The sequence below is a fragment of the Trichinella spiralis genome, assembly GCF_000181795.1.
Source record: "Trichinella spiralis strain ISS 195 chromosome Unknown Scfld5, whole genome shotgun sequence".
Classification (NCBI taxonomy): Eukaryota; Metazoa; Nematoda; class Enoplea; order Trichinellida; family Trichinellidae; genus Trichinella; species Trichinella spiralis.
Window position 1 is genome coordinate 5611132 of NW_003526944.1, and position 14915 is coordinate 5626046.

Sequence of the window (14915 nt, forward strand, 5' to 3'; positions counted from 1 at the left end):
AAAGAGAGATAATAAATGCAGACAAATTATAAGCGATATAGTTATATATATATATATATATACGTCATATCTCCTGCTAATAACAATTTCTTAATATTCAGCGTATGATTTGATAAAGGAAAACAGTTATCCGAGATGTCACACTTTCAACAGAAATGAGTAGAAGAATGAATAATTATGCATAAAATAAAATATGGGTAATACTTTCTTTCTTTTGGACAACACCTATACACCAGTTCAGCTTAGCGGAGAAAAAGCCAAAAAAAGCGTGTTTGTTCATGGTTTTGGCAATTCTAGACGGACAGTGATTTTTACCAACGACCGTAGTTCAAACCAGTATATTATAAAAATGCTTATTTGATTCGTTTTTTCCTTTTTGATGCTTGTTCTCCGCCGCTTCACGGTAAACGGTCTGATATGTCATTCTTTTGATTTTCCTGGAAAAAAGCTATCGCACGCTAATGAGTGTCAGAATTGTTGTTAATTTTATTCACTGACGATGACTCAACCAAGGTCTCGATTAACAAACCGATGCGCTTGTGCGGTGCACATTTTCCGCAATATCCACCGCAGGATCCAATTACTAACACCGAATTCTTAAAAAATAATTAATTGATTTTATTTTATTTATTTCGTATCAATTATTAATTATCGATATCTATCTATGTCTATATATACATATATATTTTTTTAATTTATTTATATACCAAAACAATAGAAAACAGAAGAATAATTGTAAATGAACCTGCATCACAACTGGCTTACCGTATCTCGTTTGACTTCACTGAACGCGCGATGACCTTCGTGCATCCAGGCAGTCTTTTGTGACACCCGAAAGCCTGTACCTCGCAAATCAATGGAAAATCTGCCCTGAAGAAAAAACAAAATAACAATGTTTTTCTTTCTTCATTGTCATTAAAAATAACTCGTGTATACCTGAGGACAGTTGACAGCGCTGTAACAATCTCCAGCAGTAGCGTAAGGGACAAAACCTCCTCTTTCAGTGGTGGAGAAAAGTTTGTCATCCACTGCAAACAAAAGCCAATCAATCATCATCAATTAGAAGAAAATTTCAAATAAAATATCATTAAAAAAGAAAATCTGCCCATAACTTACGCTTTACTCTCATGTTGTGCAAATCGACTTGAATCTTGTGAAACCTGGTCATACCAGGATTGGGAGTTAGTTCATCGGCGCACTGGCAGCTATCATTACGCATGCCATTGTATGGACAAGTAAATGGATAAAGTAGCCTGTTTCAAAAAATGAAAATAAAAAAATAGATAGATAGATAGATAGATAGATAACCACAACTTTTCATAAAATCATTTCTCATTTTTTAATAGATAAATACCGTTTATCGTAAAATTCTGCAAAGTTAGTTTCAGGGTTGACAGTCAGATATTCTTTGGGATGCAAACTCGCCATTCCATAACAATATACTTTCACTTTATTGCCATACACCCAGACATGATAATGACCATCAGTAGTAGCGTTGCGTGTTTCACGAACTTCGTCACAATCCCTTGGCTCGCCTTCAACAAACACAATAACAACAACAATAAATAAACAAACAAAATTTATTTTCCATTTCTGATGTCGATAATAATTGTTTGCTTACAATTTTTGACAAAGCATCGACGTCTTTTTTTGGGTCTCAGTTCAAGGCTACAATACTCCTTAGCCATTTTCAATCCGTTTCTGTCCACGCACTTCAAACGTCGCTCCTGAATACCCCAACCACAGTGCACTGAACACTGCAATGTAAAAACACGTTTATATATATATATATATTTTTTTTTAATTTAAAAAAAGGAAATTGCAAAATAAAAAACTCCAATGCAAAATTTGCAATTACCGCCGTCCAAGGTTCAGGATGCCAAAAATATTTACTATCGCAAGGACCGTGAAAACACTGGCGCTTAGTAATTGGCTCAGGAAGAGCTTTGCAAAGATGGGCCGGCACCTCCGCACCGCCCGCATCAGAACCTTTCTTAACGCAAAATAACAAACGAAATTCTTCTCCTTGACCACAGGTTTTCGAACACTGTCATTAAAAAAAGAACAATAAATAAATTAATATTACAATGTTGGTATTCAGAAAAACAAATTAATTTTCATAATTTCACTGAAAAGAAACTCACAGTAGACCACGGACCCGGAACCCACGTATATGGACAGAGATCGTTGAGGCAGAGTTGCACCGCTGACGGTTTGTTCGATTCATCGCACAAAGCCGGTGGCGCCCTCTGATTATAATTATTCACGCAGTACACTTCACGCACACGTTTTTCCTCGCCACAAAATTTTGTACACTGCAAAAAAAAAGATTTTTTCCTGTTTAAACAAATGTGTTTTTGTAAAAAAAAGGTATTGAAACAATAATAAATAGAAAATTTGAAACAACGACCAACTTTTGACCAATCGCTGACAAGCCATCTATATTTGGGACATTCTTTGAGAAAGCATTTGGCTACAGTATCCGGTTTTAGAGACGCCTGACAATCTGTATCTGGAAGCAAATGGTGTCGACCGACGACACAGTTCAGCTTTCTGGTACGTACGCCTTCGCCACATGTAACGGAGCACTGAAATGAAAATTTGGAAATTGTGAAATTATTCAAAAATCAGAAATGCAGATTATTTCACAATAGCAAATAACAAATAATTAATCAAAAACCCATTCACATTTTTATGATGTTTTACATCTTCTGAGCTATAGTGAAATAATTCTATTAAATAAATACACAGCTTAGTAAAATTCTGCTTAACTAGAGAAAGAAAAATTTAACAATGATAAATCTGTGCAAAACGAAGCAGTTTCATTTATAAATTGTCAAATTCATTTTGCTCATTTCACAATGCGACCAATGCATTACTTATTAATCATTCCCAGAAAAAAGTTTTTAATTTTACAATCAAAAAACATGCATTTGGAAAATTTAAACCAAACTATGCTCACAAGTTGCAGCAAAAAAGGTACGAAAATGTTCATGCTCGTGAAGTATTATTTATTGCATGTTTCAAGTTTCTTTTTACATGCCGCATTACATATTGTTCTAAACTAGTAATTCCCAAAGTGTGGGTCGCGTAAAATATTAAAATACGGGAGTAGTTTTTAGTTTTACTCATCAAAAATTGTCGGGTGAACAACTAAGTTGTGATTCAGTTACTGATAACCTGATAATCATCACTATTTCTGTCCGCCTTCTCACAGCACGCAGATGTTGTCCGTTCCGCCATATCCACAAAAGCAGATGGAGAATTAATCAATTTGTCTGAAGATTCTTCGTTTAAAGTCAATTTTGATCGTAAAACATTAACACAGTTTTAGCTATCAGTCATCCAACATATGTCCAACTCTTTCCACCGCAGCATTAAAAGTGCTACTTCCTTTTATTACTACTTCCTATTTGTGCGAAATTGGATTTTCAGCAATGAATAGAATTAAAAGCAAAAATTTAGAAATAAGCTACAATTATCCAACATCTTGCGACTAAAACTAACACGTCTTAGTGTGGACGTCGAAGAAGTCATCGGTCAAAACAGAAAACAAGCCCACTGTTCGCATACACCTCATTATGCATTTGACAAATAAACTTATACATTATAATTAGGCTTCTTCATTAAAAAATGTAAAGTATTAAAACTAATCTTTTTTTTTATTTAACCCCTCTTACCTTTTAGAATATGCACTGTAAGCAGGTGAGTCGCGCGAAAAATTACCGTTTTCAAAAGTGGGTCGCAGCCCAGAAAAGTCTGAGAACCACCGTTCTGAACAATTTCACAAAAACATGCTCCCGTAAGTTAATAAATTATTCGAGAAAGTAAACCAGTAAGAAATAATTAAAATAATAAAGCTTCTTCTGAAAGTCAGACAGCAACTTACCGGTGACCATTTGCTGGTTCTCCATCGTGGACAAGCACGCATGCGACATCTGTGAACCGGAAGTGGTTTGTCAAGCGGATCACAGTGATTGTCATCAAGCAGCTGTAACGTATCTGCATCGACACAATGTACCTGGCGTCGTCTGTAGCCACGCCCGCAAGTTGACGAACACTAATAAATAAATGGAAATAAATTCCAGTCAAACAACACATAGAGTGCATTTTTGACGTCAACATGAAATTCAGTGAAATTTCATCAATCACTGTCAATGAACACACAAACGAGCATCCTTTCGCAAAAAAGTAAATATGCAATTTAACAAAAAAGAACAACATAAAACCAAAACACCGCCAATAACAACTGACTGTAGTTACAAAAGCAGAAAGTCAAGTACAAATTAAAAAAAACTTATCGAGCGTGGATACGAGGAAAAATTTTTATTTTTAAATTAATAACAATTTCGCTACAATTCTTGTATACCACTACTGTGTGTAGTATTATTGATTCTTTTTTATGACTGCTTTGAACAGAAATAAACTTTTCTTTTGCTATTTATCACGTACATTTGTGTCTGAATCTGGCTGTGGATGTGTATGTGCGTGTGCGTGTATGCGTGTCTGTATGAATCTATATATCTGTATATTAGTCAATTGATCATGTTGAGCACTAGTGGTCAGTATTCTTAATTTATTAATATCTGATATGTAGAAATTTCGAAAAAAAGTTCCGACTCAATTATTTTAATCGACTGTAAGCAACGCTAACACAAAAGTGAACGTGCACCGAAGAGCCAAAAGCCACAGCATGAGCAAAAACTGACTGGTTTGATGTTTGAAAAGTTAACAAAGAAAGAAAATAAACAAGAAGATAAATGTAAAAATTGTGTAACTGGTAAAAGTCTCAAGTGGGCAGACAAGCAGTCTCAAGTGAATTTGCAATTGACGTCACTACAATAAATGAAATATGATAATTCAGCAGAAAAGATTTGGATAAAAGAAAATTATTTACGTGTAACTTTTATAAATTACAAATTTAGGCGCCTTCCAAGTTTGAAAAAGAAGGATCATGAGTCACAATATAAAAACCGACGATCATCAGTTGAGGATGTTTTTAAAATAAAATACAGCAGTAAAGTGAAATGAAATGAAGTTAATTAATAAATAAAACAAATGCATTAAATAATTGAATAAAGCTTAAAAAACCGTACTGAAAAAACGCATACGCAGTGTACGATGGCTAGTGTAGTTTTAGGAGTGATTCACGCGCTGTGTATAAAATAACAGTGTTTGTAATGAAATTAAATTAATAGTAAAAATTAATAGTATTAAAAAGAAAAAAATGAAACAGAATTAACATTAAAATAATGGGTGGCGGACAGAATCAACCACCTACCGCTGACCATTGCAACGGACGCCACTTGCCACGGCTAGTGGTGCAGGGTTGTGTATTGCACAGTCGAATGGAATTTGGCCGATTCGAGCTTGAACAACTAGCAGAATTTTCCACTGGTTCAGATAATACGATTGCTTGGACACACTGAACCAATCGTTGCTGTTGACCACCACCACAGGATCGAGAACACTGAACAAGATGAAATTTTGACTGATTGTAAACAAGAAGCAATTAAAATATCTCAATAAGCAATTAAAATGCTCTATTTTTATCGAATAAATAAATAAATAAATAAACGAACAACAAAATTGGTAAACATTATTCTATTATGCATTCACATTTTAACGTAAAAGCTTGAAAATCATGAAAAGGGCAAACAACAATCTTTTTGACAAAAGTTTCAAAATATCATCACTGCAACTGCAAATTAGAATTGAAATTTTCATTTTATCCCATTTTGTCATTTAATTATCTGATTAGATTATTAAATAATTTTTTGAATAGCAAAAGCAATTTTGTAACAAAATATTTGCAACTGAATGATGAATTTTCATTATAGATGATAATTATTTGAGTGACTTTTTCAAATATCAACTTGGTGCAAACTGAAACTTCAAAATTAGTCGCAAAATTCCAATTCCAACTAACGGAAAATATAATAAGGAAATGCCTTTCATTTCATTCAATAAATATACATATCTTGAGCTTATTTCTTGTAATTATGAAAATTATCATTATTGCTGAAATATTATTAATAAATAAAATGAAATAAATCAGCATCTTACTTCACTCCAATCACCGACCCTCCATTCGTATTTTTCATTATCGATCTCAGACGGTGAACTTTGACCGCAAGGTGGTAAGTTGCAACTTCTTTCGTTGGACGGTTTCTTCCTGACATCACAGTCAGCTTCTTCAAGATGATCGTCTGTTTGCGGTGAAACACATACAACTTGTCGATAAGTTTTCACATTCACTCCACACAATTCAGAACACTGAAAAAACAAAAATTAATAAACAAATAAAAAAAATTTAGATCAGATTTAGTACCGATTGCCAAGGGCCCGTTTTCCAATTTCCACAATGAGCTGTCGACTCGCATGCTTCTTCTCTAGCCGGAGGTTGCAAATGATTGCAATACTGGTCTGGCAAAAAGCGTCCAAACATATCACGGCAGGCAACCAAACGAGACCTTCTGCCTAGACCACAGATCGCAGAACACTGAAGAGAACGCATTAGCATATTTAAATTAAATTTATAATAACAAGCAAGTGGTAATTCTTTTTATATGAACAAATGAGCAAAAAAAAAATTGCCGGGATTTACATCAGTCCAGCTTCCGGTTTCCCATTTAGTTGGACTTTGACCGTCTGAAACTTGGGTGAAAATTGTAGTTCGAAATATTTGATTCGATGTGAGCACATTTGCGGGGTGTTGCCGAGAGCTACTCGCCTTTGAATCGTAACCTTTGTCCGGACAGGGAGCTTTTGTGCACTGAAATGAAATACAAATAAAAGAGATATTTATTATTTTTACCCCAACCCCAACCAATATACCGTTCTTATGACTTTCGGTCTTTTCGATTCCACACAGGCTCCAGATTCTGCTGGCATACGATTTTCCTGATATATACATTGCACAGATCGTTGTTGATAGCCAGTACCACAAGTTACAGAACACTATTTGAATAAAGTATCATAAGATTGTAATAAAATACGATCTTTATGAATTTCATCATTAACAGCAGCTGTCTGTTTCAACTAATTTTACTTTTTGCTAGAATAACTTAAGAAATAAAAACTGACATACCTGTTCCCAAGGACTAACTTCCCATTCAGGGCATGGTATTAATTCACAGGAACGATGACGATCCGGCTGTGCTATATCGCGACAATAGCCTGTGTCGACCACTTCATCTTTGTAAACACATTCCACAGCACGCTGCTGGACTCCAACACCACAAGTTACAGAACACTGACATTAAGATAAATTTCATAAAAGTTTGCTCAAAGCCAGACAATCTGTCGCTCACCGGCCCCCATTGTTGACGTCTCCAGAATGGACACTGACCAAGATTGCACGGCTGATGAGTAGGCGGATGAGATTGATGCGGATCAGCGCAATATTTCGAATCGAGCGGCTGATCATTACCATCGACACAGTGAACTCGACGTGTGCGCCATCCATCCATACATGTGCGAGAGCACTGGAATAGAAAAGATTAAATGAACAATAAATAAGTGAATACAGTGAATAAAACACAAAAAAATATTCCAAACTTACTGGTGACCATTCGCTGAGCTTCCATTTTGGACAAGCAGTCAAATGTTGACATGATTTGCTGATAATTTTCTGCTCTTTCGGACATTTCAATTCATCCAGCGTGACGCCTTTACTATCAACGCACCAAGCAGCTCGAACAGCAATACCATCGCCACATGTTTTGGAACACTTTAAACGATAAATGAATAAACAAACGGATAATTACCAAATATAAAATTTCACTGACTTCAGACCAAGGACCAAATTTCCAGTGCGTACAAGTGTGTTCATTACACTTTTGAATGACCAATTTTTCACTATGATCACATAAAATTGAATCTACCTCACGTCCGGTTGCATCCAAACAAACCGCATGTCGGGACTGTATTCCTCCGTCACAAGATGCCGAACACTGTTTCAGCACGTGCATCATGTCAGTTGCAATGAATTGCAAAATGAAACTTGAAAAAATTACCTGCATCCAATCACCGTATGACCAATTTGGGCATGGTTCCATGTTGCACGGCTGTTCTGTGATGTCGTTGATCACATTTTCACAATAGCGGTCATCGATCACATTGTTATTCGAATCTACACAAAATGCTTGTCGCCTCTGCGTTCCACCTCCACAACTGACCGAACACTTCAATAACAACAACAATTAGTATGCAATTTTGATAAAATAGCAAACCTTTTACTGGCTGCCAATCGCTGTGGGTCCAACGACGCCCGGCGCAATCTTTGTAACACGGTCTTCGGTCTGAAGGCTTTTCCAAATCACGGCAAAGTGAATTATCCACCGGATAAACCGTTTGATCGGACATCTTCCGGACGCACAACACTCGCATCACTTGTTCACCTTCCCCGCAGACTGCTGAACAATCAGACAGCGGCTCTTGTTCCCAACTGTTGATGGAAAGCACAAACAGTTTAAAAGAAATTTCACAGACACTGCTTACCTTATTTGACAATGCAAATTGCAGACGCGCATTACACGATATGGCTTTTTCATACGTTCACAATAGCGGTCGTCGACAATTTGCTCTTCGTTGTGAACACTCGAACATACAATTTTAAGGTCCTGTTCTCCTAAATTTTGATCAATGATCAACTAATAAGAATTACAATTTATTACTCAAAAATGCTAAAAATTCAAAAGATGAAAACTAAAAAAATTAAAAGCTGTGCATCATTTACCATGGCATTCACTGGAACAATCAGTCCATTCGTCGGTCATTCTCCACAAAAAATTCGACACCGTCTGCACGTTGCCAACATTATTTGGTATAGAATAGTTGTAACGAATGTCCGGACTGTGCAAATTTCCTACACTGAGAACCTGAAAGTATAAAATAAGCAAATTCAAAAAAAAATTATTCAATAATTTTAATATTTACATGCAAAAAAAGCTCTTCCATAATTGGCCGAGAAGTGTTGATTCGTTCAACAGGGCTATCTGAACCGCTGTATTCGATAACAGTGCCTTGCACTTGAATTTCTTTGAAATAAACGCTTACTTGAAATTGCCCATTAAGCAGATAATCACCTTTTGAATTTCTCAGTGCTTAAATGGAATAAAAATATTTTCAAAAAATTATACAAATCCAACGAATGGAAAACAATCTTGCCTAAATAATTATCATCTTCCATTTTCCCATTCCAAGCTACCTGTCTTATATCGATATTACTAGCGCCAATGGGTATCTTCATCACAAAATTGTAACCTGAAATTAAAATAAAATAGTTGTTTTATTTTTCCATTTTCTTTAAAATGCAAATATTTTTCAAATTTGGATTTTTCATCATCTAAACTTACCATACTGTGGCACTTCATTGTAGACACCAGACACTTTGCGGCAAGTTGTACCATCTCCACCGCATACCCCACAATCGTCACGCTTCAACTGTGAACCCAGTCGATTGTCGCAACCGGCTTTCTATAAAAAAGGAATAAAACGAAATTTTCTTAAAACGCATACTACTGTATTTTTTTAATCATTCAATTTCCAATAATGAACAATTTTATGAATAAATTTAAATAGAAATCGTGCAATAAATTTGATTTTATCGAAACAATTTCAAGAAATGAAAAAGCCAAAGAGCAGAACAGGTGGCCATGGTAATTTTACCCGGCAAATACCGTCAACGCATATGTCGTCGGTATATCGTCCACATGGCGTGCCGTCCACAACTTTGTCTTTGAGCAAATAAAATGCGGCACTGCTAGAAACTCGACAGTACAATTTGCATCGATCAGTGGCCACAACTGTTTTCAAACAAAATAATAATCATTATAATAGTAAGTAGATTTAAATAAATTGCTTACTGCCGTTGTATTTTGGAACCCATTTGACATCTGAAGAAAGACCATATATGCCAACCGGCTTACCGTTAAATTCTGAACATTGAACTTCACGAAAATCTGGAGAATCAATAGGACATTCCTGTAAATACAGAATAATATTATTTCACCTATGAAAGTTAATATTGTTATAACGAGCCAAAAGAATATTCATTATTTTATTCAAATTGAAAAATAAATAAAAACCACAAAGTAGAAAATTTTTAATAAATTTTCCTTAAAAAAACATCAATGAAATAAAATGACAAAGTGCCAAATAAGTTAAAGGAAGAGAAAAAATAAAATTTATTCGAAAATTTCCTTTTAATTTGCTTTTTCTGATAACTATTACCAACTATTTTGATAACGTATAAATTCCATTATAATGGTCATTACTATTATCAAATATTACATTAATGATTATGGGAAATGTTTATAAAATGTACTCAATAAATAATGAATGAAAAAATAATTATCACATTCTAAGCTGAGAAAAAACAACAAGAACATAATTTAAGTGTGGAATAAAAAATAATAAAAAGTGTCCGTAGCATTTGGTAAAAAGTTAATTGATCACTATTGCCATTGTATAATGTATAACTTATGACAAATAAACAGTCAAACCTTCACATGATTTCAAATTCTCAACTTTTGAAAGTTTGCGTCATATATAGTTATTATATTGTAAATAATCTTAAATTTAAACTAAACACGCAATCCTAACATATGAATAATAAATACTAATAAATGAGTATTTTCGCTTATCTTTTCTTTTTTCCCATTCTTCAACAAGGAATCTTCATTTTTATAATAAAAAAATCACAATATTCTTTTATTAAAAAATAATTAGAAATTTTTAAAGTTTTCTTCTTTTGTCAGGATGAATTGCTGCATAATGTTACGGTGCAAATATGAGTACTGTACTTATGATTTTTCATACTCAAAATTTCACTTGTGATAAGATACTTTGATACTTAATTTGAATTTGAAACAAAATTGACTTTATTGTAAAGCCTCTTACTTGTGTGTTGCACGAGCGAAATCGAACTCGTTCACCTACGCAATACTTGCCACCGTTGGCAGGCCTGAGCAAAAATAAATAAATAAATTATGACAAAATTAAAGAATTCCATGAATATGGTTTTCTAAATTTGTAATGTGATAATATTTACCTCGGACTATCACATTCTCGACGAGCCCTTTTTATACCACCGCCACAAGTTCTGGAACACTCACTCCAAGCTTTCCACTCCCCCCAGGCTCCGTCGACCGCAGTCATGTGTTCTGGTGCAATACCAACACAGTCGCCTCGATAACACCACTTGAATAATGAAAATAAATCATAAAATAATACAATAAAACAATGCATTAAAATACCCTTTCATGACCACAAGGCGTTCCATCAGCCCAAGGCATGTGTTGCGTACGGCAGCCAACACTGTGACCGAAACCATAGACAGTAGTGCACCACAATCTCTTACACGTAGGCATATACGGACACAAGTTGGACGTGGGCCCAAAAACAAAACGACATTGCTGATCAGCGTCGAACGTGAGACCAGGAGCCGGGTTAGTGGTCAAACGTTCTGTATATTTCTGCTGAACTGGCTTGTCCAACATGCAATGTACTTGACCACTTCTAGCAAAGAAATGCAAACAAATGTTATTATTATTATTATTATTATTAGGATCATCATTGTTGTGTTTACTCAAGAAATTTGTTCAGAAGAGCCGTCGAACATGGTGACCAAGACCATGGATGAGTGTTGAATTCCAACGTCGGCGCCATAATGTGATAATTCTCTTTGTTCAATGTCATGAACTGTGCGCATTTTTTCTCATCATCATGTGGAACGTTGAATCTGATAACAGTATCAATTTTCCGCATTTATTATTAATTTTCTTAAATGCGCTTACATGTGACCAAGCTCATGAGCAATGGTGAATGCGGCACTCAAGCCATTGTCTTCAATTATTGCACAACTTCTGTAAGGATCACACATTGTACCCAACTCTGCCAATCCTATAAACATGCGAATGAACCATAACAAAACTTCCCATATTCGACCAATTTACCCAGTGTATCGCATTTTCCTGGCATACGGCAAATGTCATGTCTAAGTAAAAAGTAAAAAATTTTTCGTTAAGAAATGATTAACAAAAAATCAATATTATCAATTCAAAAAATCTCTAATATCATAAAATATGAATTGTAAGATTTGAGAAGAAAAATATCCATAGATAGATATACATTTATACAATCAAACAAAGTTGCCACTGTTATCATACTTTAATTTGTAAGATTTTCAAGAAATTTCATTTTAGAAAACGATTTTAATTGTCATTTTAATTTTGATTATCAATTATTCATTACTTGTTATTATGTAGTTTAATTGTAAATTTTAAAACAGAAAATCAATTATAAACGTTCACATATGACAATAAGAATAATGTACAATCTGCGTTGTAAAAGAGAATTCAGGCTAAATGAAATGACAGCTTTTCTGACAGGCAATTCAACAACTGTTAAACAGATGACATCAATGTTTAATCATTAGTACAAGTGAAAGTAATAATATATATAATACATATATATATATATTAGAAATAGTAATTACAATTAAATTTACCTAGTCAACAAAACTGCCACGTCGTGATGATTTAAACTGTCATCATCTGGATCATTCATAGTTTGTTGCCAACGGCAGAATTCACGTAACGTCTCTTGGGCGTTATCGCTGACTCGGGGTCCAGCCTACAAAGTAAAGGAAAAAAATTATATTTTTATTCAACTATGTACTTAGTTGGCATTTTTCAAACAGTTCAACAATGTTTCGTCCGTTTGCTACGCAATTTTACATTATACACAGTATTACATTCTCAAAGTCGACTATAAGCAATCGAACCAAATTGATACTGAGCGACGCTTCCAAACTAGGATGCCGATACACTGTGGCGACCTGAGGAACATTATAATTATTAAAATTAAAAAAAACATTTTTTAAAAATAATTCTTGCTGATTACCAAGGATATTAATGTTAATATGTAATTTTCCAAGTTGTGTCTGTGGTAGAGGCGCATCCGGGCGTCGGCCACAACGAGCAGTTCAACAAAATATTCACGGGAATAGGAACGTTTGTAACGGGCAGAAGAATTTTTCTTTTCACATGTTGAAAATGGGCAGTTGAGATGTCGAGACAGTTTTTCCGAGCAGTTTTCAGCTTGGCTAGTTGCATTTTTTTTGGCAGTGTTAGTGACATCGTGCGTGCTATTATTATTAATTTTATCAGTAGAATTGTATTTTCGCTGCTTGCTATCAGACCAATCTATGAGAAAAATAAAAGAATCATATGCAATTGCATGAATTAAAAAATAATAGTGTTCAAAAGTTTAAGAAAAACATTTGTTCATGCCACTAATGAAAATCAGAAATAAATAAATAAATAAACATAAATAAATCAAATTTATCAAAATAATGATAAACTAAAAGTGAAATTTGTCACTGGCAGCGCTTGAAGGTGTTTTAAATGAATGCGCAGTTGCTTTTTCTATTTTACTTTTTCCAACTGCGCAAGAGGTGCAAGGAACCGTGTGAATTTCTCTTCAAAAAAAACACCCCTGCCTCAACTGCTGCAGCACTGCACAAGATCATAAATTTTAAAATACTGGAATTACTACGTTCTTTCTCAAGCAGAAATGGTAAAAAATAAATAAACAAATAAACATCTTTCAAATCGTGGTAAAATTCATAGAATAATAAAATTTTCTGAAATCAATTTTATTTGAACTTTCCACTTATATCATGAAATGCTTAATATAACATTATATATATGACAAATAAGACTGAAAGACAACGTCCACTGAAAAACATTTTTCAAAATGTTTCATTATTAATTTTTTTTATTCCAATTTTATCCTCTTTATAATATATCTACATTCCATTTGTTTCAATATATTGCATTAGTTTCCTTTTCTGTTTTTCTGCAAAAGAACAAAAAAATTTCAACAACGATTGTGGTAGAGATGTTTGTGATGATGTATAGTTGTTTGCTGTGTGAAAGATGATCGGTGTAAAATTTTTCCAGCAAGCATTAAGAGCAAAGAAATAGTCAAGTCAAAATAAAAATGGCAAATTCTCATTTTCAGGCCATTTCTCAAGCTCAGTGGTTGGCATTGAGGTTGTTAAGGGGATAAAAATAAATTTTCACAAAATACAATTAATTTTCCACTACTGCCACGCAATCGATCAAATGACACACATCCTTTATGGAATGGGCTGATTTTAATTTTCGATAATTGTCACTGGAATGCAATGTTGTCACGCTATGTCGACTTTTATTACCGTTTAAGCTTTTGCTTTACATATCATACGCGCACACACAAACACACACGCACAAATAGAGTTTAATAATATATGTATATATATGCGTAATATTGTTCAATCAATTAACATTTTTACGAATTGGAAGTAATTAAAGATGCATTTGACTAAAATAAACAATAAGAAAATGAGGAAGGGCATGTTGCAAAAGTAGCAAGTGAAAATGAAAATTCAAATAAATAGTCATTAATAATGATGAGCAAAAATTTCTTTTTTTCATTCCAAACTGATCATCATCATCATCATCATTAATATTGTTATTAGTAACAGTAGTAGTAGTAGTATTAGTAGTAGTAATAAAAAAAATTTTCATCAAAAATTGCTTTAATCCGCTTTTACTGCTAATGGCCACCCTTTTCTGTCATCAACAATACCAATTACTGGACCGTAAACGAGCCGGTATTCGACAATTGACATCTCAAGGTCGGCAATAAAGGAATACAATTGTTCCTTGTTTGTCAGTGTTGTGAATTTTGGATAGAGCAACGAGAAATTTTTTAATAAAAAAATATTTATAATATATACATATATATATTTGTTTGTGTGTGCGTATGGGCGTATAAATATTAATTATTAAATGCAATGAATATCAATACAACAAAGGCTCAATTTTGCGGTATGTAATATTTGACCCACAACTGAACGAACA

The 14915-nt window shown here is 34.0% G+C and overlaps 1 protein-coding gene across 1 annotated transcript; it reads right to left on the reverse strand.

The window, feature by feature from the left end:
- Positions 1 to 750: 750 nt before the first annotated feature.
- Positions 751 to 13537, reverse strand: Tsp_09369 (putative thrombospondin type 1 domain protein). The gene is made up of 30 exons (XM_003375744.1): positions 13443 to 13537; positions 12910 to 13153; positions 12515 to 12639; positions 11802 to 11870; positions 11594 to 11746; positions 11262 to 11523; positions 11057 to 11205; positions 9933 to 9987; positions 9360 to 9480; positions 9212 to 9267; positions 8741 to 8882; positions 8503 to 8632; positions 8242 to 8449; positions 7887 to 8186; positions 7565 to 7732; positions 7314 to 7487; positions 7091 to 7255; positions 6608 to 6775; positions 6067 to 6276; positions 5282 to 5470; positions 3890 to 3991; positions 3681 to 3774; positions 3181 to 3278; positions 2415 to 2588; positions 2145 to 2315; positions 1859 to 2047; positions 1355 to 1593; positions 1117 to 1205; positions 937 to 1028; positions 751 to 870 (listed from the first exon to the last, which is right to left on the reverse strand). Exons 1-30 carry the CDS (start codon positions 13535 to 13537, stop codon positions 751 to 753), a joined length of 4551 nt encoding a protein of 1516 aa, XP_003375792.1.
- Positions 13538 to 14915: the final 1378 nt, after the last annotated feature.